Genomic DNA, 24,791 nt, shown 5'->3' with positions numbered 1-24,791 from the left:
TCTCATTGTTTATATGCTATAGCTTATCCTGTTTGAAAGCTCTCATACATGCTGTTTTGTGTACATTGAATCTACTGCTTTTTTTTAAAAGATTTTATTTATTTATTTGACATTGAGAGAGAAAGCAAGAGAGGGAACATAAGCAGGGGGAGTGGGGGAGGGAGAAGCAGACTCCCCGCTGAGCAGGGAGCCCCATGCAGGGCTCGATCCCAGTACACTGGGATCATGACCTGAGCCGAAGGCAGACGCCCAATGACTGAGCCACCCAGGTGCCCCTGAATCTACTGCTTTTTATTTTGCCTAGTGTACCCCATTATGAACACCCAAGTTGACCCCAACACCACAGAATTATTGCAATAACCATTATGAACTTGTCTAAGAAATTCCTCGGGATATATACACAGGGGTGGATATTGTTGGGACAGAGGGCTATATAGACATAATTTAGCTAAGCCGTGCCTAAATGATATCCACAGTGAGGACACCAATCTGAGGGGTGGGTTCCAGGGTGGAAGCCAGGGTGTGAATCATGACTACTCTACTTGTTAGCTGTGTGACCTGAGAATATTACCTAACACGTCTTAGCCCCATTTTCTCACTTATGAAATGAAAAATTACGGTGCCTATCTCATAAAGTTACTATGAGAATTAAATGAGATAATAATAGATTAAAGTGCTTAGCACAGTATTTTGTACTTGGTAGGTAAATAAATATTATCACTGATTATCACCCCCTCCCCCCAAGTATGAGATTTCTGATTCCCCAATGGTCTCTGAATCTGCACACTGGAAGGTCAGCAGAGCTAAGCCTTCTCACTGAACAGAGTAAGAGTAGAGACATCAAGTTTCATGCCCAAGGAGGTTGCATGTTTCCGGAGGAGGAAATTTAATGTGGCTTTTGGGTTCCCAGGTTACTGCTCCTTTCCCCACATCAGAATGTCCATGACAGTGTTGATATTCCACTCGGGCAAAAAAATGAATGATGACTGAAAAACAAAACCTGCCCATGCGCATCTGTTCACACCTAGTACTGTATGGAACTTACATACTTCCCCTCAATATGTCATGGTCTTCTGGGAATTTTCTCTAGTCATGGTGATGGGTTTGTACCCACTTGCAGGCACGTACACTGTGAGCGTCACACTGATCTGCAGCCACGGAGCCTGCAGAAGGTGACTGAATCACATGGGGTCAGCCCATTCTCGAGCCCAGCAAAACCAGTGTTGTCCCTTGATAATCTTGTAAGGAAGGCAGACACAGAGATGCACCACTGGCACAGTCCTTCCAGAAAGAACCAACTATTTGTCTGTAAGGAGTGTGGTGGCCTGACAGCCTCCAGCTGCAGTACTTTCAACCATCTGTCTCAGCTTTGGAGCCAAGTGCACATGATATAAACAGTGCTGAACTAATGAGCAAACCACAGTCGGAGTACCAGGACCTGGCCATTTTGTCGCCACATGGGACTCCTCTGATGGGCAACCTTTACTCCCGAGCTCTCCATGAGGTTGGCCAAGACTTTGCCAGATTTGCATCCTGGTCTGAGGTTCTCCCTGTCCAAATCTACTTTCTCATTCTTTTCTCTTTCACAGGTATTCCTCCCCAGTAAACCTACAGTACAGCTGATTCCATCTCAGAGTCTGTGTCCAGAAGGACCCACTGACACAGCAAACAAAATACTACACATATTTATACAGTGCTCCCCATTCCCATGGGATAATCTGACTTTAAGAAATGTATTACTGGGCACTGTAATGACACTTGATACGTGAACACATGAGTTTTGAACTGCACATCTTCATCAACCAAAAACGACAGGGATCTTTGAAAACGATTGACAGGTACTAGTCTATATTATCTATTTTGTGATGTGATCCAATGTTTATTAAATATGAAACATTTGTTCTACACAAGCTGTTCTGCTTTGATACATTCCGTTTGTTGTTCCATCAGTATATTTTCTAAATTTAATATACATATTAGCTGGGAATGAAGATGAACAGACTGAAGATCAGAGAAGGTGTCAACATGTCAATGTAAATCATTTTATTTTAACCTTCAGATTTTGCTTAAAGGGCCAAAAATGTAATGTGTTACCACAAACTATCATTTCATACATTCTTAATTTATAAACATAAATGGAAGTCAATTTAAAGCAATGTATCTCAACCAGGGCTGATTTTGCCTCCCAAGAGACATTCGGCAACATCTAGAGACATTTTTTGGTTGTCACAACTGGGCAGGGGCGGGGGAAGAGGGGATGGGACGACGGGACATGCTACTGGCATCTAGTGGAGAGGATAGGAATGCTGCTAAATATCTTACAAGGTCCAAGACAGTCCCCACAACAAAGAACTATATGGCCCAAAATGTCAAGAGTGCCAAGGTTGAGAAAACTTGGTTTAAAATTATAGAAAAGTGTCCAATGTCCTGAGTGTTTTATTGAAAACTAAAAGTAAAAGAAATATTCTACCCACAATCTCATAGTGATATTTTGTTGTTGTGCTAATCAATATCTCCCCATTCCCTTAAAAAAAGTAATCTGGAACACGGAATAAAATAAATGATTACAATTCATTTGCCCCTTATACAAGGAAGCAATGTTTTTAAGCATATTATTCAAATACCTTAATGAGACAGAAATGCAGGACGTACATTAGAGATCACCAGAGTTCCATAACTGTCACCAAATCCTCAAGATTTCTTTTTTTTTTCCATTTGCTCATATTCCTTCTGTTACCTTGGTGAAATTTTTCAGGTTTGAGCATACCCTACTTTCAAGTATCCATTGCTATTATTAGTCAATGTATAATACACATACTGTTTGATTTTTTAACATAACAAGTTTGCGTTAAACATCCCAGTCATGCTAGGTAAAGCCCAGTATTGAGCAGGGCAAGGCACTTTTTCCGTTAACATATGTGGCCATGTGGTAAATAATAATAATAATAATAATAATAATAATAATAAAATTTTTTAATTGCGCTTTTAGGATAATTGACATTTAAATTGATCATCTGAGAGCCAAGAATATAGTATTAAGTTTAGATACTATTAGTACATAAATCGATGCCTTAATTTTCTCATGGTTAAAGAATTTAAAACGAAAAAAACTTGGGGCTCCATTTGACGGTCAAGGGGCGCCCCCTGCTGAACAGAAGAGAGAAATAACGTTGATACAGTTTAAATTCACAGGGCTCTTACACTGCATTACACCCATCACTACACGCATTTCCATACAGCTCATCCGAAAAGCTGAGTGTAAACCCCACATTTTATTTGGCTCAAAAAAATATGAGGTTGAATTGTGACTTGCACATTAGAAAGGTCCTATTCTAAAAGATCACCCAGAAAATCTCTAAGTATTAGCAGCACGACATGACAACTAACACTTACTCTTAACATTAACAAACTGAGCTTTACTTAACACTGTATTTTTGTCCTATCAAGTCTCTTCGCTTTAATGATATGTGACTCTCTATCAGGGAGAGCCAGTTATCCTTTCAGTCAGTAGTTACTATCGATCCTAGAAGTTTAAGTTCTCAAAAGTGACAGTAAATTGCCAGCCAACAAAAATAATTTGGATTAATTAAACGGGAACCAAGGAGTCTAAAGTCAAGAAAAGTTCGTTCACCTCCCAGTTTGGCCCTCCTGATCCAGAACCGGTTGTAAATTAAATATCCCCTTACTTTGCAGATGCCAAAACGCTGGTCTGAATGGTACCCACCCCAGGACACTCAACCTAAAATATATCTTTGCAGCTCCACTAAATGCCTGTCAAACCCTGAGAGATGCGTGTCTCTGTGTGTGTGTGTGTGTGTGTGTGTGTGTGTCTGGATGTGTTAGCGTGAGCCCGTGCGCCTCGGGCTCCGTCTCCCTAACGCCGAGTCCGGAGGCTCCGGGAAGCAGGTGTCGCGGGGCACCTGCTCTTACCTGGCCTCCGGCGAGAAGGCAAGCGCCGAACAGCAGCCACCCCCAGACGTAGGGCGATGCTCCCGGGCCGGCCATGCCGGGACCAGCCCGAGCGAGAAGCAGGGACGCTCTCCCGGAGCCCGGAGAGGCTCCCAACTCGCAACTTGGCGGGTGCGGGGCAAACTTGTGGCCGGGAGCGCGGCGCAGCTGGGGCGGCTCAAGCGCGTGTCGGATCTCGGTCCCGCGCGCCGAGGCCCGCGCCTTGGTCGGGTCTGCAGGGGAGAGCGGCCCCGCAAGGCCCGCGTGGGAGGAGGGGGCGGGCGGACCCCGCGGATCCCGGCGCGCCGCGCGTGGTTGCAGGAGGGGCGGGGAAGCGCTCGCGCTCCCGCTCAGAGTCACCGCGTCCTGCAGCCCAGGGGACCCGAAGGCAACGGATCCCGAGCGCTGCTGTCGCCACCCCCAGCTCGCGCCGTCTCTACTTCCGTCCGCTCTGTACCGGGTTCCGACCCCCTGTCCCTAGGGGCCCCTGGGTCCTCAGGGAGTGGTCTGGAAGTTCCCTGCTGTCCAGCCGCGCGCTGACCACCAGTCACCGGAGGCCCTGGATAGCGGGGCTGAAGGCTTCGGAGGCCCGGCGGGTGGTGCACCTGCGGCTGTGTGTGTGAGCAGTCTCCGCAACCCTCTCAAGTTCTCCGATTCCCTTTCTCCTAACCACTATTAATAGCGTGTGTGTGTGTGTGTGTGTGTGTGTGTGTGTGTGTGTGTGTGTGAAAGAGAGAGAGATTGAGAGAGAAGGAAGAAGGGAGAGAGATTCTACTCCAGCAGAAATCTCTAGGTCAAAATTTTTTTGTATCATTTTGTGAGTTTGGGATCCAGGTTTCATTGAAAGACAACTAATAATCATTTATAGGGGTGTGTGTGTGTGAAAGGGAGAGAGAGATTGACAGAGAAGGAAGGAGGGAGGGAGATTCTATCCCAGCAGAAATTTCTGGATCAAAATTTCTTTGAATCATTTTGTGAGTTTGGGATCCAGGTTTCATTGAAAGACAACTAATATTTGTTTATAGGTGTGTGTGTGTGTTTAGATATCTTCATTAGGGGTGTGTGTGTGTGTGTGTGTGTGTTTAGATATCTTCATTAGGGGTGTGTGTGTGTGTGTGTGTGTGTGTGTGTGTTTAGATATCTTCATTTGGGACAAAGCCTGTTCCTTTATTTTTCTTATAGGCGTAATCATCAAAATGCCAGAGAACTTCTTTAGAGACATTGAGTCCAGGAATATTTAGTCTCTCAGGATCTGATCCAATTGGGAAAGAATGATTCCCACAGACAAAACACAATAATTCCCTCTCCTCTTGACAATGAGGATCTGAGGTTTGTCACCATCAGCTTTCATATGAGTGCTAAAGTGTGAAAACTGGGTTTGCTTTTAAAACTTCTAGATTATTAATGGTTGGCCACGCTAAAACACTAGAAAGGGATAATTTTTATTTCTATTTCTACATGTCTGGAATGTTCACTCCTATCTCTATTTTAATAGCATTGTTTATATTATGTGTATGTATTGTGAACAACCTCATGCTTTTTGGAAGAAGCAAAATCTAAATTATACAACATATGCACAGGCACACACCAGTAAAATTACCAAGTAAAATTCACTTTCTACCTACTCTGTCAAAGGTTTATAGCACTCTCTATGGTGACTATTACCTAAAGTCTTCAGTTTGATTAAATTATTTAGAACTACTGTTACATTATCCTACTCAAGCAAGAAAATAATGGTAATAGTATAAGACTGATAGATTAGATATCTCTCTATCAGTATAAAGCATTAAGTGCTTTATTACATTGCAGTTACTCTTTTAAGGACTTTACATAAAATGAACTAATCTTTCCATTAACCCTGTGAGATGGGCATTATTGTTATCCATATTTATAGATGAGGAAACAGTAAGTCACTTGCCTAAGGTCAAGGTATTCTATCATTGTGGCACTACTAATCATGTGTTCTCCTATTTGTGCAAAAGTATTATCACAGATTTTTTCCATACTCCTTGGGCCTCACAAAACCAGAAACACTTTTCCAGCCAGTTTTTATTTTCATTTTTTTGTTTTTCATCCTCCCTTAACCAGAGAATAATTTACTGTGCATTATGGCACTGGTTCTGAGCCAGGGACAATTTTGTCCCCCAAGAGACATCTGGCAATGTCTGGAGACAGTTTTGGGTGTCATATTTTTGGTGTGTCACACTATACATTACTAGCATGTAGTGGGTAGAGGCCAGTGATGCTGCTAAACATCCTACAATTCACAGGACAGTTTCTTGTGAAAGAAATATCTGTCCCAAAATGTTAATACTGACAAGGTTGAGAAACTCTGCATTACAGCAAAAGGGTACCCAAAATTGTTAGCTGTTTATTAACTAGATAGTCAATAAAATAAGATAGGCCTATACGTTGAACTTACAATCAATTTGTGTGAAACTTATGCTATTCAAATCATTCATTCCTACAAAAAGGTAAAAATCAACAGGCTCTAGACTAGAATATTCAAAGTTTTGAAGATATTAAATTATGCCAATTGAAAAAGTTGCATAAAATAAAAAATAATTACACAAACTGCTGTGATATCATCAGGATATTTGTGACTCTTGTCATAAAATATATAATCACTGCTATTATGGGTAAACTTGGAATAATTAGTTAAGATTAGTTGTAAACTGATAACTTAAAAAAGAAAAAAACCCTTAGGGGTGCCTGGGCGGCCCAGTTGATTAAGCATCTGACTCTTGATGTCGGCTGAAGTCATGATCTCAGGGTCACGAGAGCAAGCCCTGCATAGGGCTCTGCGCTTAGCAGGGAGTCTACTTGAGATTCTCTCCCTCTCCTTCCACTCCTCCCCCTGCTCATTCTCTCTCTCAAATAAATAAATCTTAAAAAAAAAAAAAAAAAAACTTTTATGCAAAGTTGATGGAGTAACTTACCCAACAAATCTCTTTGCAAATGACATCTCGTCAATCCTTAAAATCAATAAAAGACAATGACAGTTCTGATCATCCCCATTCACAAATGAAAAAGAGGATCTTGATCATTAAGGGACTCAACCCTAAGAAAAAACATAGCCCCAAGGAAATGATGTGATTTCTAGCAGTTTTATTTTGTATTTCGCTATTGTTTATTTGTTCATTGCTGTCTCTTGTTGCTCCACTATGTCACATACTGACCTTTATCATGATTAGCTGGCATGCTTGTTAAGAATATGTTCATAGCAGCAACGTCCACAATAGCCAAACTGTGGAAAGAGCCCAGATGTCCATCGACAGATGAATGGATAAAGAAGATGTGGTATATATATACAATGGAATATTGGGCAGCCATCAAAAGGAATGAAATCTTGCCATTTGCAACGACATGGATGGAACTGGAGGGTGTTATGCTGAGCGAAATAAGTCAATCATAGAAAGACAAGTATCATATGATCTCACTGATATGAGGAATTCTTAATCTCAGGAAACAAACTGAGGGTTGCTGGAGTGGTGGGGGTGGGAGGGATGGGGTGGCTGGGTGATAGACACTGGGGAGGGTATGTGCTATGGTGAGCACTGTGAATTGTGTAAGACTGTTGAATCACAGACCTGTACTTCTGAAACAAATAATACATTATATGTTAAAAAAAAAAAAAAAAGAAGGGGCACCTGGGTGGCTCAGTTGGTTAAACCACTGCCTTCGGCTCAGGTCATGATTCCAGAGTCCTGGGATCGAGCCCCGCATCGGGCTCCCTGCTCATGCAGGAAGCCTGCTTCTCCCTCTGCCTGCCGCTCCCCCTGCTTGTGCTCTTTCTCTCTTTCTCTCTCTCTTGCTATCTCTCTCTCTGTGTGTGTCAAATAAATAAATAAAATCTTAAAAAAAAAAAAGAAGAAGAAGAAGAAGATAGCAGGAGGGGAAGAATGAAGGGGGGGAAATCGGAGGGGGAGACGAACCATGAGAGACTATGGACTCTGAGAAACAAACTGAAGGTTCTAGAGGGGAGGGGGGTGGGGGGGTGGGTTAGCCTGGTGATGGGTATTAAAGAGGGCATGTTCTGCATGGAGCACTGGGTGTTATACACAAACAATGAATCATGGAACACTATATCAAAAACTAATGATGTTAATGTATGGTGATTAACATAACATAATAATAAAAAAATAAAATAAAATAAAATAAAAATGCACATTCTTGAGCTTCACCTCAGACCTGCTGAACCCCAACCTCCAGGGCTAGGGTTTGGAAAGCTACATTTTTCAAGCTCCGGGGTGATTCTCATACAAGATAAAGTTTCAGCAGCACTGTCTGGACTGATTAGTACACGCAGCTGGTGTGGACTTCACAGACAGTTGTGAGGTCTGAGAGCCCAATACTTGTCTGCCATAAAATGTTCACTATCCTCTGCAATGAAGGGGGAGGGGTCATGGGTCAACAGCCTACTTTGTAAGGTGGAGATTTGGGGACAGTAGGCTGTTAGCCCAACTTCCCCACAACTGCACAAGAACAGCCTTATTGTATGGAAGGCTGCTTTTGTTTCTGTTGTTGTTTTTCCATTTCTGAGTATAGGTATCTTTCCATGTTTTCAAGCTGTGCTTCTGTCTTTGTATTCGGTGAGGAGGACCAAAGGCTCTGAAGCCCTGCTTTGCTTTCTCAGGCTCCAGGGCTCCTTGCTGAGCTTCTCCTGAGCAGACCCACACTCACTGTCTCTAGGGACTAACTCGAGAAGCTTTATTCTGGGAGCAAAGATCCCTGCCATCAGCTGCTCTGTATTTGGGGAAAGGGCAACTAAAATGCTAAAATAATTAATTAAATTGAGATTAATTAATCAATGTAATTTAATTGCCTTAATGGCTTCTCAAAGTTCCTTCAAGCTTTTTGATCCCAAGCATGTGTGGTTTTCGCTGCTGTTGTTTTATGTGTCTGTAATTGTGTCTCCCTGTGTGTATCTGTGAGTATGAGTGTGTGTGTGAGTCTGTGACTGTGTGTGTTTGCAGTTGGTTTTGCTTTTAACATTCCGGGAATTTCTCAAAAATTTTAGTGTACCAATCTCCTTCTTTGATGTTTTCCAGTATGATAAAGTTTGATTCTTTAAAAATACGCAGTTGACCTCTAAACAATGCAGGGGTTAGGGGCACTGACCCTTATTCAGTCAAAAATCTATGTATAACTTCTGACTCCCCAAAAACTTAACTACCAATAGCTTCCTGTTGGCCAGAATCTTACCAATAATGTAAACAGTCAATTAACACATATTTTGTATGTTATATGTATTAAATACTGTATTCTTACAATAAAGTAAGCTAGAGAAAAGAAAATGCTATTAAGAAGATCATAAGGAAGAGAAAATGTATTTCCAGTGTTGTATTTATCAAAAAACATCCACGTATAAGTGGACCCTTGCAGTTCAAACCATGATGTTCAAAGGCCAACCATATATACATTTTCTCTCATTCCAATGAAGCTTTCCAACAGGAAGTAGAAATAAATCTATATTCCCACCCCACCATCTTTTTCTGGAAACCCAAAGTAAAATACATATTTAAAAATTCTTAGTCACAATTTTTTTTAATAACACATGCTCCAAAAGCAAATTTTGAGAATACAGAAAAATCACAAAGAGAACAAAGATCAACCAACCTTCCTTTATCTAATCTAGTGCCTACTCATAATTATTTTAAAGTAAAATTGGCCTTGCAATGTACATAACGTTTTTAAAGGAGGAGAAACAAACAGACTCAATAAGAATGTTGGGCTGGATGGGTTTTATTATTTAGTTTTCTATACTTTCTAAATGTTTATTGTTTGATAACATATTCTGGAAACAAAAAAGTCATAAAAATATTCTAGAAACAAAAATATCACTGTGATAACTTTCCTTGAACATGTATTTTTATGTGAATCACTGAATATTATCTTAAATTTTTTAAATCAGAATTTTCGTTAAAGATAAGCTCAAATTTAAAGCTTATTGTGGATATTTGCAAAGTGAACCTATTTCTAGTCTCAGTAAAGCATTTTCCTACACACTTGCTTTCATTGGCATTATGTTTAGAATCCTGTCCATTTAACAAAGATGACACATCAATTATTGCTTTAATTTAAATTTTTAGTTTACTAGTAAGGTTGACTATTATATAGATTTATTTGACAATTGCATGACTTCTTTTTAAAATCTTCCATTCTTGACTATTACTCAACCATCAGAAAGGATGAATACTTACCATTTACATGGACATGGATGGAACTGGAGGGGATTATGCTGAGCGAAGTAAGTCAATCAAAGGAAGACAATTATCATATGGTTTCACTAATATGTGGAATATAAGAAACAGCGCAGAGGATCAGAGGGGAAGGGAAGGAAACCCGAATGGGAAGTCATCAGAGACAGAGATAAACCATGAGAGACCCTTAACCATAGGAAACAAACTAAGGTTTGCTAGAAGGGAGGTGAGTGAGGGGATGGGGTAACTCGGTGATGAGTATTAAGGAGGACACGTGATGTGATGAGCACTGGGTGGTTTACGCAACTGATAAATTATTAAACTCTACATCTGAAACTAAGGATGCACTCTATGTTGGCTCATTGAGTTTAAATTATAAATTAATTAATTAATTAATTAATTAAATTAAATTTTCCATTCTTTCCTGTAGTCTAAAGCCGGATAGCCTAGGTTTGAAATCTTAGCTGTGTAGCCCTGGAAAAAGTTTGTTGGAAAAGTTAAATGAGTTAAAGTGTGAAGAGCAACATCCGGTCCAGGGAAGATACTCAATAAATGTTAGTTATTGTGAGTGGTATCAAATTAGTATGATTATTACCTTTATTGTTATCGATGATTTTAGTCTTGTGACCATAGTCTCTGAATGGGCAAAGGACTATGGTGAGTTTGAATGTTTTCTACTTGTGTAGAAAAGCACTGTCTACATTTAGAATATTAAATCTTTCTCTGGTATAAATACCAAAATGTTGCTCCAACACTATTTTCAGCCTAATTTGCACAATTAAACAATTGTCATGCTTAATCAGTGCAGAAATTTTTCAAAAACTTTTATTTATCTAAATCTATCAATGTTTTCTTTGACAATTTCTTCCTTAGTTTCTACGCCAAGAAGGAAACTGCACTCCGAGTTGACTCATTCTTCTGTCAAGAATTTCTGAGAACTGTGATTCTTCTCTAGAGATGCCATAAAATACGAGTATTTGAAAAATCTTTCGACTTCTTCCTAATACGTAAATCACCTCTACAAGTCTATAGCCATACTTCCTCAATAAAAAGATTCCTGAGGTAGTGAGATTTATGTGGAACACATCTGACTGGACAAACCAATAGCCCAGATGAAATGGCTACAGTTGGCTGCCGATAACAATCACTTGGATTTTATAGTGCTCTATAAAATTTTTACAAATTCCTTTCACAAATTCATATTTTGCAAAATATCTGTGTCAGCAAAATATCCCTGGTTCCCCCAACAACCCTAAAAGATGAAGAAACTAAGGCATCCATTTCAGTGATGGGATCATTGAGATGAGGAAAGGGCAACACAGAGAGAAGGTCTTCCAGAAGGTCGTGCAGCAGCAGGTAGGGACCGCGGCCTGGGTCTTCCATTTCCACATCCATCACTTTTCCTACTAGCCTACCCTACCCTTCTGGAATGCACTTCAGCATCTGTGTAAAACTCCACAGATCTACTAAGTTCCTTCTCAATCATTTCCCCATTTTTCCCACAAAGACAATTTCCAGTAGAATCACATTTTTCTTTTCAAGAGATCCTTCTTAAACTAAAGGGTTAGTCACCTTTCAGGCAGTATGACATATCTACCAGTGATTTATTTTTTGAGTTTTTCAGCACCGGAAGCCATATGCTCCCACGAATGTACTAAATAACACTTAAAAGTGAAATTTAACCTAGATAAGGAAAGGAATGACACTTTAATTTGGAGATGGATTAGGAAAGAACAATGACAATTTTTTTTCAAGATTTTATTTGAGAGAGAGAGCACCAATGGGGGGGAAGGAGAGGGGGAGAGGGATAAGCAGACTCCCTGCTGATGGGGCTCGATCCCAGGACCCTGAGATCATGACCTGGGCTGAAATCAGACACTTACCCAACTGAGCCACCCAGGTGCCCAGAACATTGAAATTTTTAAGGTAGTTGTTTCTCTAGCTCTAAAAAAAAAAAAGGTTCAAGGATTCTTGAAGAAGGCAATCTGATTAAGACCTTTAAGTCTTTGGGGCGCCTGGGTGGCTCAGTCGTTAAGCGTCTGCCTTCGGCTCAAGTCATGATCCCAGGGTCCTGGGATGAAACCCCACATCGGGCTCCCTGCTCAGAGGGAAGCCTGCTTCTCCCTCTCCCACTCCCCTGCTTGTGTTCCCTCTCTCACTGTGTCTCTCGCTGTCAAATAAATAAATAAAAAATCCTTAAAAAAAAAAAAGACCTTTAAGTCTTGGGGAGCCATGACAGTTTGCTAGCAATTTATACTAGGTGCTTTCTAGACACCAAAGCTCACTGTAAGAAGTAAATATTGATAAAAACAAAGAAACAGAACATATTATTTGTGCCCTAAAGAATGTATATGACAAAGCAAAATATCAACATAGCCAAAATAATGTATTATGAAAATAGCTACGGGCTACAGAGTGAGGGAGTGATCAGGTTGGGGGACTTCTAAGAGGTAGGAAGATTTGCAAAGCTTCTGAGGTGATATGACAAAGGAAGAGGGCATTTATGTGTTTTGCAATGGCATGAACTCACCACAAACCTGGGTATATCATACAACTATTATAGAATAGAACCACATTATATAATGGGTACAAGGAAGCAGGAAGAAAATGGCCTTGCCAGTAAGGATGGGAAGGTGAGAAGTAGCAGGGGCTGGGAGTCCCTCATTACCCAGCTAAGACACAGGCCTGGGAATGGCATGGCAGCCAATCATGCACCCCTGCAAAGTTGAGACATTAAAATGTTTGCATGAGAAAAAGTGTTCTGTGCAGAACAGATGCAGTGAGGAGGAACCAGGGAGCCGTGTCAGAGGACCAGCTGTAGTAAGAACTTCAGTACCCTGGGCACTGCATGCTAGATGCCAGAGCTTCAAAGGGAACAATCCTGTTCTGCCTCCAATGTGCTCCCAAGAGGGTCATTTAGCCCTGTACAGGTGAGAGAGGATTTCAGAGGAAACATGCGGACTGACTGTGCAGAGCAGCTATGCCTGAGTCAACGGAGGACACCGAAGGGGGCATTCCAGGCAGAGAAAAGCATGTGCAAAGGGAGGGAGACACGGAGAGCAAGATGGGCTCTAGAATAGCAGTTGTGAGGAGAAGGAGGAGGGGCCGTGCAGCCATAAACCTGGGGGATGAAAATGAGAAGTAGGAAAATACACAGGAAGGGGCAGTGCTGAGAGAAAATGTGAAAGAAAACATTAACGGGCCTTGGTCACTGACCGACATTAAAAGGTAAAAGAGATGATGGTGTTAAAAACAACCCCGGGGCGCCTGGGTGGCTCAGATGGTTCAGCGTCTGCCTTCAGCTCAGGTCATGATCCCAGGGTCCTGGGATCGAGCCCCACATCGGGCTCCTGGCTCAGCGAGGAGCCTGCTTCTCCCTCTCCCTCTGCCTCTCTCCCTGCTCATGCTTTCTCTCTCTCTCTCTCTGTATCTCTGTGTCTCAAATGAATAAATAAAATCTTTTTTAAAAATAAATAAATAAATAAATAAATAAATAATAATAAAAATAAAAACAACCCCATTTTGGGGCACCTCCGTGGTGCAGTTGGTTGAGCATCTAACTCTTGGTTTTGGCTCAGGGTCATGATCTCCGGGTCCTAAGATCGATCCCCTACTCGGCGGGGTCCATGCTCAGCGCCAGAGTCTGCTTAAGACTCTCCCTCTAAATAAATAAATAAATAAATAAGTCTTTTTTAAAAATCCCCTTTTGAAAGTCTTGGGGACCAAAAGAATGGGAACAGTGTCAAAGGCAGGAAAGGAGACTGCTCTGCGAGGGGAGAGATGCTCATCTTTAACACTTCATGTTGCATTTCCAGTAACAACGGAACATACAGGTGGCAGGAGGGGGAGAACCAGTGACCGAAGAGAAGTGGAATTGGAGTGGGGCCAACGTGAGCCCTGAAGCCAGATTTAGGAACAATCCACATTCAGGTGGAAGCTGAGACCATGAGTGGATGAATTACTTGAAGAAATTCAATATACACAAGAATATACATGATTTCCTTGTAGAATTTGTATACGCACATACCTGGAGTATAATTAACGAAGGAGGGAGCACAATGCTGCTAAACTAGACTGATTGCCTCTCTTATCCTATCCAGTTGGTTTCCACTCCAGAAATATGAAGCCAACACTTGTCAAATATTAAAATCTACTATGAGGCCGCCTGGGTGTCTCAGTTGGTTGGGCATCTGCCTTCAGCTCAGGTCATGATCTCAGGGTCCTGGGATCAAGTCCCATGTCAGGCTCCCTGCTCAGCGGGGAGTCTGCTTCTCCCCCCCTCCTTGGCCCCTCCTCCCTGCCCATGCTCTCTCTCTCTCAAATAAATAAATAAATAAAATCTTAAAAAAAAAAAGAGATCTACTATGAAATGTGTGTTTATCTTCTCCACAAAACTTTTTTGCTTGTAGGGAAACGTTCAAGAGATACAAATACATCTGCTTAAATATCCATTTAAACATCAAATATCTTTTGATAAAAGAATATCTTGCTTAGTTGAATACAACACACATACATCATATTTCTTTTTTTTAAAGATTTTATTTATTAATTATTTGAGAGAGAGAGAGAGAGAACTCTAGAGAGCACAAGCGGTAGAGAGGGAGAAGCAGACTCCCCGCAGAGCAGGGAGCCCCATGTGGGGCTCGATCCCAGGACTCTGGGATCATGACCTGAGCCGAAGGCAGACGCTTAACCAACTGAGCCACCCAGGTGCCTCCATACATCATATTTCTAATAAAACATAGATAGGCTTTAGAAATTAAAGAAACTATTTTTAGCAATTATACGTTGAACTCTCATTGACTTAACTTGAAAAAGATTTAGATAAAATTAAGTTACTATCTGATTTTTCCATGTCTAAAATAATTTTCCCTAAATTAAAAGAAATCAATGGGATCTGCATAAGAAATTATAGATAATATACTAAACCTAATACCAAAATAGCCACAAATATAATTTATTCTGAACCATCTCTTAGCAATCTGGGTAATGTTGCTGTTTTTACTACATTACCAAGCTAAATTAATATTTTAAAAAAAAAGGTTCTAATGAGAAAATCAAATAGCTCTTGCTATTTTTGAAAATATAAGAATATCCCACTGCAGCGCAAATAGACATATCCTTTCATGTTAGGTGGTCCCAAAGATAGGTACTGATGAATAATTTAATAACTGAGCAGATTTTTTTTGGCAAGTTCTTCTCAGGATGCTATAATATTACAAAAGAGAAAAGTCTACTGAAGTCAGTTCTATCCCCGTACATTTTGGGAAATTTGGACATTACTATTTAAAATTCATATTTTGTTTTGTTGGCAATAAGCAAGTATGTTACCAGCCTCTGGACATATAACCACTATAATATTTATTTTAGTAAGCTATAAAGAGCAGCATTCTCTGCAGAAACAAAATGGGCCAAATAACTAAAAGAGGTAGCTTGAGATTTAGGAAGAGTTTAATTTTCCAGGTGATTTAACCAGAGATCTATTGAAATAAAGTTTTTTTCCCCCTATGGGATTATTAATGAAGGTTTAAGTCTCAGAGACAGATGAGTGAATGTCAATATAAAGGGCTGGAGGGGTATTACATAGAGGTTTGGAGCTCCACTCTATGCTGAGAAGAAAAAGCTAAGTAGAAGGCCTGCAAACTTTCTATCAGAAGGAAAGTCAAACCTCAAATCTCTTTGTGAACAAGCTGTACTGGGGGTCTCCAAGCCCACCATCTTCACTCCGGATGATCCGTTAGAAGGACTCATAGGACTCAGAAGCTGTTATACTCATGGTCTCAGTTCATGGCAGTGAAAGGATACAGATTAAACTCAATGAAGGGAAAATGCACATGGAGCAAAGTTCAGGAGGAACCAAACACAAGCTTCCAGGTGTCTTCTCCCAGTGGAGTTGCACTTAACTCTCCCAGCTTAGAATTTGTAGATTTATTGGTGGTATGGTTTGTTGCAAAATAAGAGCTGATCATTCAAAAAGTTAATCAATGGGATATGTAGAAGAGATGTTCCCTAACCAAAATTACTCCCTTTGTTTGAACAATGTTTCTGCATACATTGCATAGGAAGAATCTTGTCTATTATATCTAAACCAAAGCTCACCCTCCTGCATAAGAATAGGAAGAAGGTATGCCATTTTAAGAAGCTATGCCAAATGATCTCAGACTTCTCCAAGAGAAGACAGTTTTATTTGTGCCTGGTGTTTGCCTGATCTTTTGAATCATTAGTCAAGTTTGGTGCTGGTTAAGAGCTAGTATTCAAGACAGTCTAATTTGATAATTCAAGCCTTTGCTGTGTTATCACAAAGGACATGGGTCAATGAGACAATTCTTCTCTATGTTAAGACCCAAATTGTTCTAGGCATGTATCAAATGGCACAAAATCAAGATAGCAAATTAATTAGTAATATAACAACTTTGGGAAAGAGAGAAGTCCCCTTAAATATTTTTAATAGAGTAGTGTAATTACATTCCTAAACCATATCCACACACCCCATATACAGGCTCTAAAATGACTCTTAATAGTGATATAATGTCCCTTAAAAAGCTTTTCATTCTGAATGCAAGAGTATGATTGTCTTCCCTTTTTCAAGTTCTGTGTCTAAGGATTCACATTTAATTTAACTCATCCACTAAATCACCATGGTGATTGGAAATGGGTGGAGCACGGATCTCAGCTGCAAATAAATAATAATAAATAAACCCTTCCAACCAATCATTACTATAAGCCCGGAGTAAATTTGTTAATCCGTTTCCTGCATGAGACACATGTTTGGTTTTCATGTCCATTCTGGCATCAGATCCTTGAAGACAATACCAAAGAGTGCTAAGTGTGAGGTATGGATGCTATATATTAAAAATTAGGTAAACATGACCATTTCAGTAAGCATAACAAAGATAGATATGCCCTGAAACTTACATCATTCTGAAAGAAAAAGAAACTAGTATTTTTTAATGAAATGCCTAGAGTAGTAAATTCAGTTTTTTCCAAGATTTCTATGGCTTAAGAAATCCAAGACCCAATGAATATTTACTTTTAATATTTTCTGATATGTGGTCTTTGGAGACTAATAAAAATGTTAGTACCCTCTCAATTCAGGACTAAAAGTAACTTTTCATCTTTCCAACAAATAATTTTTTAATACCTACTATGTGCCACTGGCTTTTCTAGATTATGGCATTATTGTAATTTTTTTTAAAAAATCTTCATTCAAGAATCTCAAAATTTTGCTGATTGCTGGTTTGCAATAAAACATCAATGTTGGGAACACTGTTAGTGGTAATGCAAGAGTCACTTTAACCATGATTCACTAATTTCTCCTCATGGGTCACATATACCCTAGACTTTGAGGAAAGTGCTATTCTGGAGTCTACACATTGACAATCTGCCAACTAACATGAGCTAAATTTTATTTGTAGGCTAGAAATTAAAAGATGCATTTAATTATCGGTCCTCCAGTGCTTCTGTTATCTTTTGACATTTATGAGAGTTAATAAACCACCATGGTTTCTGCAAACATAACTGGCAGTAATCCACAATTGATTGAGTTAATTAAGCAGAACAATTGGAAAGAGCTAAAAATAATGAGAAGAATTTTAATGAAATGGTGCATAATGCTGTAGACCTGCACTAAGGAGTATAGACAATCTGTTTAGAGATTTTTCTTGATAAATTATGTGTGTACTTGCTTTTAATGTATTTAAAAAAGTATGGCATATTCCTAACATTCAGAGTAATGGAAAATAAATGATTAGAAATCTAGTCTTTTCCAATACCTTGAGTGTATAATACTTTCTAATGCTTAAATTCAGATATGATGAGAGCATCTTCATTATGAACACCCTGTAATTATTAATCAGAATCTCTTGATTTTAAGAAGGGGATAAAGATGTTGATACTAAGGCTACTTTATTCAATTCAACATATTCATGCAATGTTCAAATAATCTTCCATTGCTTTCTTATGTGTGGAGCCCAAGGAACCTGGGCTACAGGATATTTGCTGGTTACATCGATGAGTGCTTACGGGGTACCAAACCCTGGGTTAGTATTCTCTCCTTTTCTGTTGGTGTCAGCTAAAAATTGCATTTGAAGCTGCTGGGGGTAGAATTACAACCAAACAACAAGAGAAGCAGAAGTTCAAAGATACTGGGCAGTGAACTGCTGTGTCTCCCCCTAATAGTTTGGCCATGATCTTTGACAGTTTTCTTTCTAAAGTCATGTTTATTATACCACTTCTATTTTGCCCAATAATATGATTCTTATCTCAATATGTCTGTACCAGAGCAATTACTATTACTTGGAAATTCAAAGTGCACAATTCATAACAATGCACTTTATGCAAAGATAGAGGATTTCAGGATTTACAATATCTATGTACCAACACAGAGTAGGTAGATAAGGAGATAAATATGACCTAAAAGCTTATTTCAAGCCTTGATGGAATGGGACTCAGGAGTGGACACAATGGAAGAGAAACATCTTATGACAGTGTTGAGCAGTGGCATGGAACATCACCCAAGGTGAGACCTTACAGAAATCACATGTGGAATTAGAGCTTCAACGCTGTTGGGACCGATGCTGATTGAAGGCTGAAATCCTTCAGCTGTTGCAGGTTCACTCATGGCTCCATCCACAGCTGTGTAACCTATGTTCTGAGGAAGCATGGCACAGTGTTAACGGACTGACTTTGAGTGGGAGAGCCCTGCACCCAAATCCAGGTTCTGCCACTGCCAGGATCACTTGTGATCCTGGGATAAGTTATTTAACACTTGAACACCAGCTTCCTACTCTTTGTAAAATAAAGGGGGGAGGCACCTGGATGACTCAGTCGGTAGGGCGTCTGACTCTTGATTTCTGCTCAAGTCATGATCTCAGAGGTATGAAATCAAGCCCCGCATTGGGCTCCGCACTGGGCGTGGAGGCTGCTTAAGATTCTGTCTCTCCCTCTACCCCTCCCCCCCTTAATTAATTAAATTGAAGGGGGCAGGGAGGGACACCTGGATCAGAGCTGTTGCAATGATGTAATTAGTGATTGAAATAGATGTGGTTAACTCCCCTTCAGAGAATAGTCAAGTAAAAAGATTACAATAGTGTGACATCCTCTACGTAATAATAGTACGATGGAAGAATAAAGAAGCAATATTACTTAAACGTTATTTTGCCTCAGTGATTTTCATTACGGAAAATGATCATCTAATTGCAAAAAACAGAGCCACACTTTTAAGAGGGGGATAGAGGGGTGCCTGGGTGGCTCAGTTGGTTGGGCGACTGCCTTCGGCTCAGGTCATGATCCTGGAGTCCCGGGATCGAGTCCCGCATCGGGCTCCCTGCTCAGCAGGGAGTCTGCTTCTCCCTCTGACCCTCCCCCCCTCATGTTCTCTCTATCTCATTCTCTCTCTCAAATAAATAAATAAATAAAATCTTTAAAAAAAAAAAAGAGGGGGATAGAGTTCTAATGTAATCAAGTGGCTCCTCATTTCTGAAACCCCAGGAATTTTTTCTAAAGGAACCAAAGCAGTAGAGTCAGGAGCTTCAGCGATCAGGAAGGTGGGGACAAGAGTATAATAGGGTAGAGACTTTTAGGAGGGTGTTCCTTTGAGGGTTCAGTGTATGACCTATTGGATTAATGGGATGAGATAGGATGGGATGGGATGAGATAGGATGGGATGGGATGGGATGTGGATACCTGAATGTACATTTGGAGAAACAGGCCTGTTTATTTAGGATTTAGCACCACTACAGTTCTAGCTGTATAAGGTACCCCAGACTCCACTGGAGCTTATCTGTAAAATAAATATGTATGTCCTTTCTACCTCATACAATGTTTCATGAAAATTTTGATACAGCACATAAAACTTTTTAATAATATAAAGTGCTATCTCTGCAAATATAAGATTATAGGATGATCATGATTATAATAGTACAAATAACAATCCAGATCTCAAAAAGCGGAAACATTTATTAGTCAAATTGTTCTTCCTTTGCATATGGAAGTTCAAGAACTGAAAAGTAAAAGACTTTTTTTTAAAGAGAGAACATAGACTACAAATTGCCATTTAAACTTAAAATTCTGTCATTGGGGCACCTGGGTGGCTCAATTCGTTAAGCCTTCAGCTCAGGTCATGATCCCCAGGGGCCTAGGATCGAGCCCTGCGTTGGGCTCCCTGCTCAGCAAGGAGTCTGCTTCTCCCTCTCCTTCTGCCTCTCCCTCTGCTCATTCTCTCTCTCTCCCTCTCTCTCTGTCTCAAATAAATAAAATCTTCAAAAAAAATTCTGTCATTAATGACAGATTCCTACACAAAGAATACAAATTCTCGAGATATCGCAACTTATCTGTTATGGGCTTGAACATTTGGTCTCCCCAGGATGTATATGTAACCCCCAATGTGATGGTATTTGGAGGTGAAGCCTTTGGGAGGTAATGTGGTCATGAGGGTGGAGACCCATGATGGGATTAGCCCTTAGAAGAAAGCTGATCTCCCTCCCTCTCTCTCTCTCCCTTATTTCTGTCTCAGTCTTTATCTCTTTGCCATGTGAAGATATAGCAAGAAGGTGGCCGTCTGCAAACCAGGAAGAAGGCCTTCACAGGAAGTGAATCTTCCAGCACCCTGATCTTGGACCTCCCAGCCTTCAGAACTGAGAAGTGTCTGTTGTGTAAGCCATCCGTTCTGTGATATTTTACTGTAGCAGTCCAAACTATTACCAAATAAATTACATTTATTAGCAGGTTCTCTCTGTGTCTGTCTCTCTCTGCCTGTCTGTATCTATCTCTCTGTCTCTTGCCCTCTCTGTAATTATTATTGATTGCAATATGCCAAATGTTGTGCTAAGAGCTTCACATGTATCAACTTACCTATGCCCCACAAGTCAATGCGGCATTGGTGTAGATACAGTCTGGATGTAAATGAAATACAAATGGAATTGTACAGCTGTGCCGTGACCATGTCAATACTACGCCTACATCCCCCTGATCATCTGTGTGTACCTAAATCTAAATACAACACAGCACAGGTGCAACTGGGTGGCTCAGTCGGTTAAGCATCCAGCTCTTGATTTTGGCTCAGGTCATGATCTCAGGTTTGTGACTTCGAGCCCCGGTTCCACGCTCAGCACGAAGTCTGCTTCCTCCTTCTCCCTCTGCTCCTCCCCCCATGCGTGCTCTCTCTCTCCCTCTTTCAAATACATACATACATACATACATACATACATACATACATACAAATACATCACAACACAAACACAATGTGATATATGTATACACATATCAACGTGAGTTATGTGAGTACAACTCAGCAGGTCTTAATGATGTCCAGGAGATGAATATGACGAAGAACGTAAGTCTCACTTTCTCTGGCATTAAGATAATGAGGACACCTTCTTGTACTAGATATACGAAACAAATCAAAGATTTGATGATTTAAATGTTTTCTGGGACTTTCTGTATCTGAAAAGACACAGGAAAATCAACAGTGGGGACAGTGATTTGGCTGCTAAAAGTAATTACTCACAGAATATGGTGAAAATGCCCAGATTTGGGGGTCTCTGAGTCAGGGGAGGGCTGGGAAGTTTCTTCATATGTGTTTCAGGTGGGTAGAGCTGTTTTGTTTAATAAGAAAAAACTTCTTTACAGTTTTCCTCAGTTTAATTCTATTGACCTAGTAGTTAGTAATTATGGCAATAAATTACTTGTCAAGGATTTTTTTCTGTATCTAGCTCTTCAGAGGCCTTTCACTATGAAGCTGGAGGAACCATAGCATGTCCAAAAGCCCGATTCCACTTCAAATCCAGAGTCTTACAAATAAGTTTGACTTAGGAGCTTGACTTACAGTAATATTGAAAATCGGAGCATGAACCACTATAAGAAAGACTGCAGCCCAGGAGAGGATTGTATTGCCTGATGCCTCTGGACCTCATCAGGCTTTCTCCCAGATGACCACAGAGCTCCATGCACCAAAGTCTAGAAGTGGAAATGCTGGGTCAAAGCATATAAGGGTTTTTATTATGTGCATCAATTGCCAAAAGAGGTGTGTTGATTTGCAATCCTATCCATAAAATTTACGCAACAATTTTCAAAGTATTAATTTGAGAGGCAAAATGGTATCTCATTATTTTAATTTGCATTTCTTTGAATATTAGTGAGGGAACATTTTTTAACGTGTTTCTTAACCACGCTTACTGCTGGTTTTTTAAATGACCTGTTCATGTCCTTTACTCAATAGGTCATTTTAAAAAATAATCATAGCGCACGCACACAATTAAGTCAAAGGACACAGTTTCTTGGAACAGGTCGTTTCCCTGTATTTTTTAAAGAAAGGTACTAAATAAAAGTATTAACACTATCAGGAGTTGTAACATGGAGAATGGCAAGCGCAAATAACATTTCTCTAGCCAATATTTTAAAGTACGAGGCTTTTATGTCCATTCTAAGAAGGGAGTGCTGGAAGGGAGATGAGTGTTTTTCAAATGTTCCTGCTGTTTTTGCTTACGTTCTTTTATTTCCATCCAAAACACTGAACTGGAATCAGTTTGCTAAACATACTTAACAATAATCTCTCCTTTGGGGGTTAGCAACTAAATGGTTTGTTGTTTTATAGGACTAGTAACTTTTTAGTTTAAAAAACATTTCACCTATCTAATAGAAAAATTCTCAAAAGAAAAATGTGTTTGTGTGTGTGTGTGTGTGTGTGTTGTGTATGTGTGTGTGTGTGTAAAGAAACTGACCCTCAGCAGGAGCACCAAATCAACGATCTTTTTTACACTATGTTGTTATCATGGGTACTATTCCTTGCAAAAGAGGTAACAGAATGGGGGCACCTGGGTGGCTCAGTTGGTTGAGCATCTGCCTTCAGCTCAGGTCATGATCCCGGGGTCCTGGGATCGAGCCACGCATCGCGCTCCCTGCTCTGTGGGGAATCTGCTTCTCCCTCTGCCTCTGCCCCTTTCTCTTGTAAATAAATAAAATCTTTAAAACAAAACAAAAAAAAAAGAGGTAACAGAATGGTCAGACGTTTGGGGTTTACTCATTCTCCTGACCAAGTTCAGATTTTAAAAAGCTTTCATAGGTCTCTCTTCAACTCTCCAGAGCCCCTCGTCAGCATGCCTCAAACTGGATTTCACGAGCCTCCAGACTTTCAAGGATTCCTCCTTATCATCATGCCTTACTTCTCCTGGGTTTTCTGACACAAATACTCATGTGTCCTCAAATCCACTGGCACGCCTGGGTTTTGGCATGAGACACCCACCCTCTCTTCCCACTAATCCAAACCCTTGAGGGCCTGGTCAAGCCCCACTTTCACCAAGAACCCTGCTCACACCCGCGTGGCCCACACAGAGCTCTTACTCTGCTAAACCATGTGGGTGCTTTCTTCTCTGCGCCACACAGGCTACTGTTGGTCACGTGCTCTCTTGTTTGGACAACTGTTTTTCAAACGGATATCTTCTCTTCCAAAGTAATGGTAGGTGGAAACATTCGTTCCCTATTCCTAGCTTACGCAGAGAGGGTCCTAATTAGAGGGAAAAGCCTGATCTTTCCCCACATCCCACCTTCCATTTGCTCCAGATTATTATCTTCATCATGGCGAATAGTCATTCACCACGGAGGAGATCTGTCTTACCCAGAGCATGTGGATCTCACTGATGCTCAGTGCAGGGCTGGGATGTGCCCCTGGTCTCAGCAGGGAAGGGACAACAAACTCTTTTCACAGGGGATCATCAACACCAATGCTCACACTCATACATCATGTTGAAGTTTGGCTGTTGGCAATCTATATGTTCCCCATTCGTTACTTCAGTGAAATGTATTGTTAGATTGTTTTCCTGGGATCATTTATAGGTCAAAAAAAATTTAGGTCAAGAAGCTAAAAATTACCATGTTTGTCTAGGCCACAGAAGGTGGCCAGAATAAATCAAGCTCTAGAGTTGTTAGAGTCCTCACTGCATGTTGTATGAGTTTCACAAGAATCTTAAATATTTAAGCATTTCTACCTTTTGCAATAATTCTACCAGAAAATTGAAGGAATTCCTTACATCTTCTGAAGTGCCTTGGGGTCTCTGACAATATTATTTCTCCTTGGCTATGTATACCACTCCCCTAAATCTCTGCTGGTTGCTACCTGTGAGCCGTTTGGCAGAGACACCAGACTGTTGGAGGAGGTCATCGAGAGGACGTGACTGCCAGTTACCATGCAAGCTGGACCCAGGAAATCGGAGGCTCCTCACCCTCTCTCTTATCCTTGGGATGTACTTTCTGCCCCCCATTCCCAGAGCTGGAGCCATTTCAAGGATTCAGCCTTGAGAGGGTAATGTGTTGTTGAGATCATCTGGATGGCATATGTGACCGAACCCAGTGAAGACCTCTGTATAAACTCAGGATTCTCGTGGGGGCGGTGGGAGTCCAGTGCAGGGGTCGGGTTGTAGAGTTTGACTCATCTTGCAGCTCGGCAGGAGAAGCCTCCTGTGTAAGTTCCCTTGCTTATTCAAACTGCCACCTACCAACGAGAAGCGGTCTGCCTCTTTCTCCGGTCTCTCCCTGTATCCCATGTACTGGGAACAGTTTCAGACTCATCCAGGGCTGCAAGCCAACAAAGACAGGCTTTTATTTCACATCCATGCTCCTTAACACATTTCTGCCCAAGATTTAAAA

The 24,791-nt window shown here is 40.7% G+C and overlaps 1 protein-coding gene across 1 annotated transcript in view; it reads right to left on the bottom strand.

Moving 5' to 3' along the window:
• PTH2R (parathyroid hormone 2 receptor) overlaps positions 1–4,184 on the bottom strand; it is a 77,074-nt gene extending 72,890 nt beyond the window's left edge. The window contains exon 1 of the mRNA XM_078071271.1: positions 3,931–4,184. Within this exon, the coding sequence (XP_077927397.1) occupies positions 3,931–4,005 (75 nt within the window). The 5' untranslated portion in view covers positions 4,006–4,184. The remainder of the gene's footprint in view (positions 1–3,930) is intronic.
• Between the last annotated feature and the right edge of the window lie 20,607 nt (positions 4,185–24,791).

The sequence above is a fragment of the Halichoerus grypus genome, chromosome 4 (assembly GCF_964656455.1).
Source record: "Halichoerus grypus chromosome 4, mHalGry1.hap1.1, whole genome shotgun sequence".
In the NCBI taxonomy this organism is placed as follows: Eukaryota; Metazoa; Chordata; class Mammalia; order Carnivora; family Phocidae; genus Halichoerus; species Halichoerus grypus.
Note: the sequence above shows the minus strand (reverse complement) of the source record. Positions and strands in the feature narration are given on the sequence as shown.